The sequence below is a fragment of the Rhododendron vialii genome, chromosome 3a (genome assembly GCF_030253575.1).
Source record: "Rhododendron vialii isolate Sample 1 chromosome 3a, ASM3025357v1".
NCBI lineage: Eukaryota > Viridiplantae > Streptophyta > Magnoliopsida > Ericales > Ericaceae > Rhododendron > Rhododendron vialii.
In genome coordinates this window covers 33289981-33303113 of record NC_080559.1, presented here as the reverse complement: position 1 = coordinate 33303113, position 13133 = coordinate 33289981, and the positions used below count along the sequence as shown (strand labels likewise).

General features: G+C 38.0%; 1 protein-coding gene and 1 non-coding gene across 3 annotated transcripts; both read right to left on the bottom strand.

The window, feature by feature from the left end:
• Nucleotides 1-290: 290 nt before the first annotated feature.
• Nucleotides 291-372, bottom strand: TRNAS-GCU (transfer RNA serine (anticodon GCU)). The gene has a single exon. It is a non-coding gene; the product is annotated as a tRNA-Ser (tRNA).
• A 1880-nt stretch (nt 373-2252) lies between these two features.
• LOC131320163 (protein CfxQ homolog) lies at nt 2253-6561 on the bottom strand. 2 transcript variants are annotated; one of them, XM_058350759.1, is made up of 7 exons: nt 6174-6561; nt 4775-4885; nt 4520-4618; nt 4312-4422; nt 3916-4219; nt 3426-3565; nt 2253-3147 (listed from the first exon to the last, which is right to left on the bottom strand). In XM_058350759.1, exons 1-7 carry the CDS (start codon nt 6543-6545, stop codon nt 2611-2613), a joined length of 1674 nt encoding a protein of 557 aa, XP_058206742.1. In that variant the 5' UTR covers nt 6546-6561; the 3' UTR covers nt 2253-2610. The 2 variants fall into 2 exon arrangements, with proteins under 2 accessions (XP_058206742.1, XP_058206743.1); XM_058350760.1 differs by lacking the exon at nt 6174-6561 and adding an exon at nt 6014-6032.
• Nucleotides 6562-13133: the final 6572 nt, after the last annotated feature.

Genomic DNA, 13133 nt, shown 5'->3' with positions numbered 1-13133 from the left:
GCTGGGGGATTATTTATGGGGAGGTTCGGGGGTGTTATTACATAATATCCCCGGATAATATCCCCTCTTTCTTTCTATTTCAACTAAAAAAAATCATTATCCCCCAAGTACTATTTAATCTCTCCGTCACATTAATGTGACCCCGCCATTCTTACATAATATCCACTACTATTTTATCTCTCTTCATAACTAATATCTTTAATTCTTATCCCGTATCTAAACGGGCTGTAAATAAAAATAGAAGCCGCCAAAATTAGTGAACCCTCAAAATTAAATAAAAGAAAAAATGACGTCGCCTGAGAGATTCGAACTCTCGCGGGGAGACCCCATGTACTTAGCAGGCACACGCCTTAACCACTCGGCCAAAGCGACTCTGTTGTCCACTTTCGGGGTTCTCTTAATATAAAAAGCTATACTATACATGCCAAACTGCGCCACGTATCATACATCACCCTTTCCCGACTATAGTAGTTGAAAACCACCAACTCGCCACCGTTCTAGGCCGCCCCCGCCGCTGCTTATTTTTCTAAAGTTTCCCACACTGTTTCTAAAAAAAGAGAGCTGAAAATGATAATCTCGTACGCTCAATTTACCTACAATTCAAATTCGATAGCGGAGATATCCATATAAATGCTTTTTTTTTTTTTTTTTTTTTTCCAGATGGAAGTCAGCATTGTTAGTTGTTATTAGTGAGATTAAACCTGTCGAAATGATTGCTTTGATACGTTCATGTGAATGCATGCATATCGATTCCGATTGCTTGATTGATAATTTGTGTCTCTATGTCGACAAATTTAAACAGGGTAAGGGAACAACGAGCTTTGGGGAGAGGAGGAACAAGACTCACACGCTTTGCGTTCGGTGCGGCCGCCGCAGCTTCCACCTCCAGAAGAGCCGTTGCGCCTCCTGTGGCTTTCCCTCTCCTCATCTCAAGAAATCTCTCTCTCTCTCTCTCTCTCTCTCTCTCTCTCTTATGAAAATTTGTGTTTATTTTTCATGTGGTGTGCTTGATTTCTACTTATTGTACGCAATTATAATTTGGTTTGCCTGTTGACGAACTTGGTGTAATTAGACAATTGGAGTGAGAAGGCGATTCGAAGGAAGATTACGGGTACTGGTAGAATGAGGTATCTCCGCCATGTTTCCGTCAGATTCAAGAGCAACTTTCGGGAAGGTTGGTGTAATATGTTGAGCAATGCCACTGATATAGATGTCTTCAGCACAGTTTGACACAAACATATCGCGTCCGGATTTTCGTCGGAATATCCGTATCCAAAACAGTTTTGATATATGTTCATTATGCCGAAGTACAAAAAGGGGAATGCAAAATTGAGCAATCACAATTTTGGTGCAACTTGTTCGGAGCATCTTCACTATGAAAAGGACTATGAACTAGGAATCTTGTAGTAATGTCCTTAATTCTCTCATATAAAACCCTGGAGTTCCATATAATCTTTGCATTTCATATAGTAGTAAACTAGTATCCTATTGAAAATCATAATTATACTATAACAGTTTTCAGTCAAGACTTACGAAAATCATTGGTTTGGGCGGGTCGCTAATAGGTTATATAGACTACAGTACACTCCTCAGATCATATCTGGAACTGTAATAAGTAATGATTTTATTGAATCGAGTCTGATTCTTCATGCGGTTATTGTTCAGGAACACAGGTAGCACCGAGGAAGAAAAGTGTAGTCACGTCTTCATAAGCAGGCTTAACTTGCACGAAGATGAGCATTTCAGTGCCTAATTTTGCTTTCTTGATCTGGGTATGAGTTATATATGACGTGTTGCTCTGAAGATATGTAAAACTGTGTATATGGATCTATGTCGCATGTTTACTAGGTGCCGTCTGTTGTAAACTGTATGACCTCTTTTCTGCACATAATCTTTGTTGCGTATCTTGAAGATGGAATGTCAAGGATAACCGGATTCTCACCTTTTGGTTTGGAAGTAAAAGCAACCCTTGATCCATTTGTAATCAAAAAGTGTAGGAACACAACTCCGGATAGAACACAACTCCGGACTCTATCCGGAGATGTGTTCTGTGTGTTTGTAGCATTGCTCATTTGCAATTGCATGTGAGATTCACGTGTAGTCCTCAATTCGTGAATTTGTGCCAAACAAATAAGAGTGAGAAACAAATGCTTTAATCCTGTCACGTAAATGAAAGACACAATACTCAATCCTCTCCTGAGATACTTAAATAAAAGAGACCCCTGCAAGGGAAAAACCAAAACAACCGGACGGAAAATATTGTGGTAATTTTGCTCATTATGCAACTCTATTGTACATGAAAATAATGTAATAAGTGCAAAGAATTGATTTCATCTACAGCATTACCAGACCCGTCATACAAGGAAAAACTACTGCCAGCTACAATAAATCCAAGACTTAAAAGGCAATAAATCCAAGACTTCAAAGGAAAAACGAATATGAAGCCTCATGATACAACTTGGCATCAAAGAATATAACCCACCTACTAAAAAAGGAAAAAGAGTACAATAGTATAATCTTACCCATTGCAGATCACCAATAATCCCATTCCACCGTTTATTTCGCTTAGTTCTCTTTTTATTTTGGGTCTCTGTTAACTGAGTAAGGATTTCATCGTGATAGTGACCGGATACCAGCTTCTAAATCCTCTAGGGTAATGGTCAGTAGTTCATCAGTATCCACACAGTCAAAATTGAGTCTCAAGTCCAAATTCTCTCTAGCATTAACCAGCATTGGATCCACAATACCTCCGTTCATCTCCTTCCGTTGTTTTTCATTGGTTTCTGTCTCGATCAGTGTCGCAACAACATCAACCGTACATGAAGGATGCAACTTAAATCCATACAACAAGCTATCTTCGGCTTGGTTGTTCATCTTTAAATGAAGAATATTGGCTAGATCTATTGAACTAAAGTCATCAAAATGGAAAAACTTTGTTACCCTTCTGCAGAAGCCTTCGTTAGAAGTAATTACCCGCTTCATTGGTTCACTATAGCCAGCAAATATCACTACAACTTTTCCACCGTCCATGACTGACATGATCTCTTCTAAGGCTTCCAGCCCATAGTCCTTATCATCAGATTTTTGCATAGGAATTAATCGATAGGCTTCATCGACAAACAAAATTCCTCCCTCTGCTTCTTTTATCTGGAGATCGTTGGTGGAAAATTTTGTTAGAAGAGATTAAGTATCACGGGTATCGATAATTGAGCAGTAATGTTGATGCAATATTCTTTAAAAATTTCATGAAGAAGCCTTTGCTAGAATCATGTGTCGGTGGGAATTTTGTATTTACAAGTCGTTTTGATGGGTCTGTTGATTGACCATGATATGCTGAAATTCAGTCATAGCCTCACAATATAGTACATACTTCTTTTGCTATGTAAAAATGATGAGTACAGTTTGAGAAGCACAAAAGGGCTTACCTTTCTCCTAGTCTTTGGTCCTGTATGGCCAACAAACTCCCCTACCAAATCAGTTCTCTGTACTTCTGTTACCTTGTTGGTTGGTAAAATTCCCACCATAAAGAGTAATCTTCCAAGGATTCGAGCTACCATGGTTTTACCTGTTGCATAATTCTATGTCATGCCTTGTGGTTAAAAGTACCAGATAAAGGAAGATAACAACTCAAATTGCTCACGTAGTATGAAATATAGATAAGGGAGGACTAAAGGAATGAGTAGGAATGGTAACAATGGTTCAGCCCACCAACTATGGAAACAATGAGGTAAAGCTGAAGATATTCATATGACCTTCACTTAAAGACAACATGCGATTCAGATTAGAAAACATAATATGAATGAGATGTCATAAGAACAACCATCCGTATTTTATAGTACATAGCTTGATATAATATGACCACAATCCACACACATCCTTGACCACGGGTCACACACATCCTTGACCATGGGTTACCTGTTCCAGGATTGCCAAGGAAGGCCATATGAGGTGGTTTCCTAAGGCCAACTTTGAGCCCAAGTGCCCGTCGCCTCTCATCCAAAAGCATCCCCTTTGCCCATTTCCGAAGTTGTAACTTGAGCTCATTTAGCCCCACTATATTTGATAATGCATCTTCAAGTTCATCCATCTTAGCCTTTGTCTCACTGCAAGCTTCAATAGCTTTGCGCTTCCTCTGCTCTTCACGGTGCCAGCAAAGAAGTTCCCGCAATTTCTCACTTCCTGAGCCTTGCGATAGGTGATTTAGAGGAGTCATACCCTCCTGCATATGAAAAGCTTATGTATCATAATCAGTTAACAATACAGTATATGATTGTACACCGTAACATTTTTTAGAATGGTGACTAACAATACATTGTCTTCAGCACTGCAATCAGCATTGTACTCCAGTAATGTCTTCACAGTCGAGCAGTCTTTAGCTCGGAGTGAATGCCAAACGGCCAGGTGCAATGGAGTCATTCCATTCTGTCAGGAAAAGAAAGGTTCAAATGCATTATCGATATCCAAGATTTCATCGAAATTCAAACAAGAAAGGCTAATGAATAGTTGGTACAAAACACACATTTGCTTTGGCTTCAACAAAGGCACCATTAGCAAGGAGCAACTGAGCAGCTTCATTGCACCCATTTTTTGAGGCCATGTGCAATGGTGTTTCGCCGTACTGCAAAAAAAGACATTTAGCCAAAACGAAATATGACAAAGTTAAAAACTCCCTATCATGTAGACATGAATGAAAATATGACCAATCAACATAAGCCTCACTCGATTACAAAATACAAGTTCAATGGAATTAAGATGATTCGTAAATTTTACCCACCATGTTTTTGGCCTCCAACTCGACTTTTTCGGGTCCTTGCGAATCAAGCAACAACTTAACTATCCCAACGTTATTGTAACCAGCAGACACATGAAGAGGTGTTTGAGCCATCTGCACTTAAAGCAAACGTCGCGAATAATGGGAAAGCAAATGAAGAAACAATTTGTCAAGTACAAATTCCATGCATACATTACCAACAATGTGATGACTGGACCCGCATGCAGTATAGCAACCCAGGTAAAATTTGATTCAGGAGCATACAACAACCAAGAATATAACACAAGGGTAAAAAATTCCAAATGCTATTTGGGAAAAATGAAACTCGTGTCTTCACTAGAGTAGGAGTTTCCACTAGCCATATGCACATGAGGTTTTGTATTTTCCTGACCAAGGGGTCTAATGATCTAATCAGCCACAGAAAATCTAAGATATAGTTGGAAGGGAAAACCGCGTTTTGACACCAAACCTTAGTAACTAACTTACTACACTCTGTATGAGGCACATCATCGCTTATATTATTCTTCAAAATGACTATGAGCTCGAGGTAATAGAGAGGGATATTCTTGACAAATCAATCTTCATTACTCCCTTTTGACATCATTCTTAGTTATACATCGGAAAAATTACACCTCCTTCTTGGTTGATGTCCAAGAAGTTCATCGACCCCAATGAGTCTCTTTTAATTTGATCAGCTTCACTCCTACCATCATTTTCACAAGACAAAGTTACGGTGCCAACAAAGAACACATGTCCTCAGACCAATAATAACTCCCTTACCTTAATGTCACACTCAACCAATCATCTCTTACATCCAACTCCACAATAACTGATCATGCATAAGCAAATAAATAATCCTTGTTCAGCTCATCCATACAGATAGATGCCAATCAGATACGGTAAGCATTTCGAGAACAGGATGTTTATTTAATCAGCCACTGATAAAACCTCTTTTTTTCGTCCATGTTTCCTCTTATTCTTCTTCTTTTGGAGGGTGTAGGGGACCTTGGAACATTTTACATTAGACCCGAATGTAGACAAACTTTGTATTCACACCCAAAATCAAACACAAAGTGAACATAAATACATAACCAAGACCCTTAAAGATTTTAACAAATTTCTTGAAAATACACATCGCAATGTAGACAAAAATCAAGACGGCATCGCAATGTAGACAAAAACAAGGGATTTGCACGCGTGTACATACACTAGAGGAGTTTAGCATAATAAACCCAAAAAAACCACAATTGAATAACCAAGAGTCACCCCAGATTCAACAATTCCATCAAAACCCATTTCGTTGGAACCCTTTATAACATCAAACGACAGAAACAATAACAGGTTCCTATAAACATATACATGGATGATATATGTAAAGGCAAATGGAGAGTGGGGATCTTACAACAGGGTTTCGATCGTTAAGAAGAGAAGGGTTATCTCGGAGTAACTTCTGAATGCCGACGAGATCTCCGGACTGGGCACAGCCGTGTACGGTGGCTGGCTTGGCGGATCTTGACCGTTGATTCTGCTGATTCCTCTGCATCATTCGCCGCTTCTTCTCTCGCGCCGGAACAAACCCAAATGGACAGAGAGATAGAGAGAGATTTTCTGAGGAATAAACCCAAATGTCTTCGCCGCGCGTGCGGGAAGAACCCCAAATGTCTTGAGACCCTTTCCGAGTCAGGCGTAGGCGTTTTTTCTCCGAATTTTCCTTTCTGGAATCAAGATGCCAGCTTAATCCCAGTGTGCGCCTCTCTGTTTCTTGGGAGTACATAAATACGTAATTTTCTTGGATTAGCAGTCGTATACTTGGGGCTACTGTTGTATAAAAATTGTGTGGATGGATTTATTCGGATAAAATAAAATAGATCCACTAATTAATTAACTTCTTTAAGTTTCTGTTTTTGACCTTTTGGAATAAGTTGACCATACCGTAGGGTGAGAAAAAATCCGTCGAACCGCGAATCCAGTCCAAACCAATCAAAACCGAAAGATTTGGTTTGGGTTTTTAGTAGTATGGTTTGGTCATGGTTAAAAAAAATTAGAAACCACGTTATATGGTCTGGTTTGTGGATTTACGTTCACGGTTATGGTTCCAAACCGATCTGAACCGTATATACATATATACATATAATTTAATTATAATTCACCAAATAAATATGGAAGCCTTAGTCAACTACTTTTCCAATTATTGATCCTATTAAATTCAACGCAATATTTAGTTTTTCTTCTCTGTCAAGATAATTTGGGAAAATTTCATATTAGCATCTGATCTTTCACACAAATCACACATAGACATCTGACCTTAACGAAATATCACATAAACACCAAACGTATTAAAGAACTCATCAATTAATCAAACCCCTACCGTCAATCTCCATCCAAAAACAAATGAAAAACATGTTTCTCTCTCCAATTTTGCTACCCGCACTGACTTTTTTTCACAGATTCTGCACTTTTTTTTTGTGGGGCCCATTTTTTGGGTCCCATACAAAGTATTCGATTCATTGATTATGTCGAACCCTTACAAAAAATCAGTTCCATCGGATAAATGTAAGTGTGTGATCTAATCGTACAACTTTTTATTTAGAATTTCGGATTAAAATTCTGCATGAAAAGTTGTAAGATTTGATCTAACACTTACATTTACCCCGTTGAGCTGATTTTTTATAGAGTCATACAAAAAAAAAAAAAGATTAATGAGTGGATCGGTTCACTTTTGGGTCCCCACAAAAAAAAAATATAATACAAATCTTTTCTTCTGCATTATTATTTTCTTTTTTTCTTTCCCGCATAGTGTTGAGTTGTTTTTTTTAATTTATTTTTTGCCGGAGCAACTAACACTACCTAGTGTACCCACGCAGATTAGTATTACATAGATTTTTTGTGGAGCCCACTTTTGGGTCCCTAAAAATGATCCGATCATTTCATTAGTTTTAAAATATGTTTTGCATGATCCTGTAAAAAAAATCAGCTCAACGGGATAAATGTAAGTGTTTGATCTAATTTTACAACTTTTTATTCAAAATTTTAATCCAGAATTATGAATGGAAAGTTGTATGATTGGATCATACACTTACATTTATTTTATGGAGCTGATTTTTTGCAAGATCGCTTGAAAAAATATTTTAGAATTAGTGAACAGATCAGATAATTTGTTTGAGACTCAAAAATAGACCCCACAAAAATTTGTGTAAAATATGTGAAAAAAAAGTCAGTGGGGGTAGTAAAATTGGAGAGATTGAGAAACATGTTTTCCGTTAGTTTTTGGACGGAGGTTAGTGATAGGGGTTTAATTGATGAATTTTTTAATACGTTGGGTGTTTATGTGATGTTTTGTTAAGATCGGGTATCCATGTGTGATTTGCTTGAAAGATCAGGTGTTAATATGAAAATTTTTCAGATAATTTAGATTAAACTTTTATATATTACGATCCATTTCTAATTTCCTATGATTATTAATTTATCATACACAAAAAGCACATGGAATCACCAGATCAGTCAATTTACACTGCCTAATTCCTAAATTTATTCTATTCTTATAATTCCTTCATTACCAAAGCTTGAGACAATTGTGGTATTCCACTCTTAATTAGTTGGTTGATGTTAGTGTGTTTTGATAATTTGAATGAAATTGATTTTAATATAAGTTTTCTTTTAATTTATCTTCGTAACTTTAAGTACTTTAAATATTTTTGAAAGTGATAGCTTAATTCAAAATAAACTATGGTTTAAAACCAAAATCGAACCGTACTTTAATGGTTTGGTTCTATGCCTTTTATGGGTTGGTTTGGTTCTCTAAATTCATAATCCGTAAATATTGGTTTGGTTCTTGGTTTATTATAAAATCGAACCAATCCAGACTATGTTCATCCCTAGTATACCGTGTGACCAAAAAAAAAAAAAAATTGACTTACCTAAAAAAAAATTACATTCATTTTGTAGGTTTGCCTGCTATTTTTCTTTCTCTTTCATAATTATTGTTATCTCTCAACTAATTGACTCTGGCAACCACTGCTTAGTGCAGTTGGTCAGTCATTGCCTCCCCTTTGTGGAAGGTCTTGGGTTCGAGCCCTACTGAGGGCAGGCCCTTTAGGGGACCAGGGCTATGGATAGCTTCTGATCTCCTCGTGCTAACTCTAATACCTCCGCTAACCCCCGCTGATGTATATTGCCGTGGAAAAAAAAAAAAACTGATTGACTCCTCTACATATTTGTGATTCGAATTCAATTTAAGAGATAATAACAATAATTAGCCAATCGTACTACATACACACTTTAGCAACCACACCATATAAGATTGTGTCAATTTTCGGATCAATAAACAAAGCCCGTACAGTTTTTTATTTTTTTATTTTTTTGCAGCAGTTAAATAATGACACCACTTTTCATCACGGGCTAGTAAGGTTAAATTTTCACTGTCTTTTTGGTTGTTTTATTTGAATCTTTATCAAGTTCCCCGCAAACTTTGTGGACTAATTGTTCGCCTAGACAAATAGGATCTACAAAGCAAAAAATTACGATAACACCTCCCGTTCACTCGTAAATTTCCCCCCCCCCCCCCCCCGTTCACTCGTAAAATTTTATCATGTAGACTTTAGCTACCTGGATCACCAGTTTATGCCTTCAGCACAAATTTACGACATACTATGCTTGCATTGCTAATCTTCTTATGTTTCTGCTGCTAATCTCATTTTCTCACATTGTTCTTCATAATGATGGACCATTTCTGTGAAGTTCATAGTTCTACCAGACATGTTACCAAGAACATTGTTTCATAGTTCTACCAGACATGTTACCAAGAACATTGTCCATACTTTTAGTGTTGAGTGGATATTATGCGGCAAGTGAGAATATCCATACTGAAGGCAGACGACATTTTTTCTTCAAACCCACAGATCATCCTAAGCCATCTATTCTCAGCAAGACGGAAGTTTCTGACTGTTGCAGCCCTACTCAGTTCAACTTCTACCTCTGTTTCAGAATCATTCAAAGCACCTCAAAAACAAACCCATGAACTCTGGATTTGAGTATAGACCCCGAGCCTTTGAGTTGCATAATTCGAGATATGCTATGAACAAAGACGATGACACGTATTAGGAAACATCTTTTTGATAGCATTGCCATTTAACGTTGATCAGTGAAAATATTCTTTGGGGCTTTGTAACCCATTGTCTCAAAAAAGTCTCAAACTACAAAGTAAATGTATCAATAATCCCATTCAAGAGGAAGGCACAAGCGTACCTACAAAAGGAGCAAGATCGTGTTATATTTATTTGTTCGATATGTAGTATGACATATCACGTCACCAAAGCAATCATAATCTACCTTAGATCTTCCAACAAAAAATTTTTTGCTAGCCGACGATCCTCATCCAATTCTTCTGAATGGTAAGGTACGGGATAACACGGTTTGTGCATCACCTTTTTCCAATCAAGTTTTTTATTCATGTACTGATAAAATTCGGGCAATCCTACTGTGTTAACATGAACCACCAACTTCTTTAGCCAAGAAAGAATTCGTCTTTACACCTCTAATATCTGCATCAACAATAGAACTAATAACACTAGCATTAGCATCGTTTATACGTCTATTTGCTTTTAAAATGTTTTTCGTACGCGTTGATATGAACATTACAAAAATGACTAGCATCCCAACATCTTTAACTGGCAACTAAATCAAAGCACTACAATTTCTCTTCTTTTCTTAATCAAATGAGCACAACAATTTCTTTTCTTTTCTCACCGATTCCGCCCAATGGAGTCAATGGACAGTAAATGAGGTTGGGCATAAACCTAAAGTACACACGAATCATAATTTTTAGGTCGTTGTAGTCACGTTAATGGAATTCCAGATGCTGAATATCTATAAATCTATACAGATTGTGGCGACAAAACTATAAATCTATTAATCAGAATTTCTTGTCAGTTCTTGCTTGTTGTTTTATGCTTAAATGGTAATAACGTATAGCCAAACAGCCTCAAAAAGAATTCAACAGAGACCGAACCTGGTTTTCCTTGACCGCTGTGGTTTCCATTGCAAAGAGAATCTTTAAGTCCACTTTTTTACAGTGAAGCAAAACTTTACGAACCGATTATTGCCCAACGTGGCCAAAAAGCATGTAAAACACAAGAGAATGTAATTCAACGCGGTCAAGTGTAATTCGACGCGTCCATGAGTAATTCAAAGCGGCCAAGAAGCATGTTAAACACAACAGAATGTAATTTGACGCGGCCAAGTGTGATTAGAAGCGGTCATGAGTAATTCAAAGTGGCCAAGTGTAATTCAACGTGGCCAAGAAGCTTGTAAAACACAAGAGAATGTAATTCAACGCAGCCAAGTGTAATTAAAAACGGCCACGAGTAATTCAAAGCGGCTAAGTGTAATTAAACGCAGCTAAAAAGCATGTAAAATACAAGAGAATCATGCGTAGTAATCACGCTTTCAATAACGTGCGGCCACGAGTAATTAGACGCGGCCAAGAGTTATTGTTTGCGGCCTAGTGTAATTCTGAACGGCCAAGAAGCATGTAAAACACAGTAGAATTGTGCGTAGTAATTACGCTTTCAATAATTTGCGGTAGGGGTGTGCACGGGTCGGTCGGGTCGGGTTTGGCCCCGAATCCGACCCGACATGTCGGGTAACAAATATTTTAGGCCCGTAAACCGAACCGAATAAGGGCAAGAACCGTCCGCGAACCCGATTCGTCGGGTTGGGTCCAATCAAAAACCGAATTGATCTTTATGGATTGGTCGGGTTGGGTCGGGTAAGAAACACACTAATCCAAACCCCAAACCGAAATTTGATTTTTAACAGAAATTGAAGCCGCATCCGTCCGAACCACATGTTAGACCTGCCCGAGACCCTTCGGGTCGGGTCGGGTCCGTAGGTGGATGGGTTTTTAGCACAAGCCTAATTCGAGGCCATAAGGAATTGTTTGCGGCCAAGTGTAATTCTTTCATCTTCTTCTTCTTCCCTAGATGACCAAAACCAAAAAGAATCAACGCAACGGAGAAAGATTATTGCAGCAGCAGAAAATTTTGCAAGAAGAACATTGTCGTTCGGTTCTGGGGCAAAACCAAACTTCTTCTTTCAAAATCACACGACGTAAGTTCTTATTCTTTATTGCACTTAACATTATTATTATTATATATCTCATCAATTAAAGTTCTCTTCTTCCCTTGTTTTTAATTCATTTGGACAATGCAAGAAAACAAGAAAAGTTTGAATCTTTCTGTTTGCATACGGGTACCAGCAAGGACAGAATCAAGATTTCGTAAACGCAGAAGCCGAAATAAGAACAACAAGAAAGATGCCACCATCTAGTTCATGGGCAAATATGTAACACCATAAGTCTATGTTCAATGAAATCTTCACGGATGGAACTCTTGGAAACCCTTCGCACTAGCTTCTTGTGCGTCTCTTTTGCTTGAAAAATCCTTACACTAAATAATGTTTAAAGGCTGGCCTTTTATAGTCTCCAGCCAACCAGTACAAAAACGAACCAGTAAAAAAAAAATTACATCACATGCGCCTCCGGCATATTTGAATTGCGCCAACGGCGTGCAATCTGTTTAATTTGCACTCTTTTCGTAAGGCTTTTTTAGTCGCGCCCCGGCTGGCGCACCCAGAATTTATTCTTTTTTGTAATGTGTCTCAGGCGCAATTGAATTGCTCCCTGGGCACTTCAAATTTTTTCCCTTTCTGTAATGCGCCTTGGGCGCATATGTATTGCGCCTTGGGAGCATTCAGTACGTTTTTCTTTTTTGATGTAATTAACTACTGAAATAGACATTCAGTTTTTCATAAAACAGCCAAGAGGCATACCAATGCACGAACATTTCACAATGAAATCCATCATTCTGATTCAAAACACATTTATAGTTGTTGCCAAACAATGTATCGTTCAGATTGATGCTTCCAAAAAAAATACCACTAGCAAGCGAGAATATCGCTTGGTTCAATGTCGGGAAAGTGAAATTATATGCTCAACTCCCATTTATGGTTGGATCCCGCCATCTTTTAGTACTTTAAAAACACTATTTATTGATATATAATGGATCTTGATCCAATTTAAAATGAGAAACATGCACACGTTTTGCGGAACGAATCATATTTTGACCCATCGAGGGAAAAATGGTCACTTCATTAGATATACAAATGGTTTTTTTTATCCAAACTACTTGGGCTAGAAAGTAAATTGGACAAGCTTTCTAACAGTTTATAGCACGTGAAAATTGGAGTTCGGGAGCACCCGGGGCAAGTCCGCAAAGTTTAACATGTTATGCAGCAAAAATTGCGCCTCAGGCGCCCTCCTTTGCGCCCAGGCACAATACAATGTGCCTCGGGCGCATCCTGAACC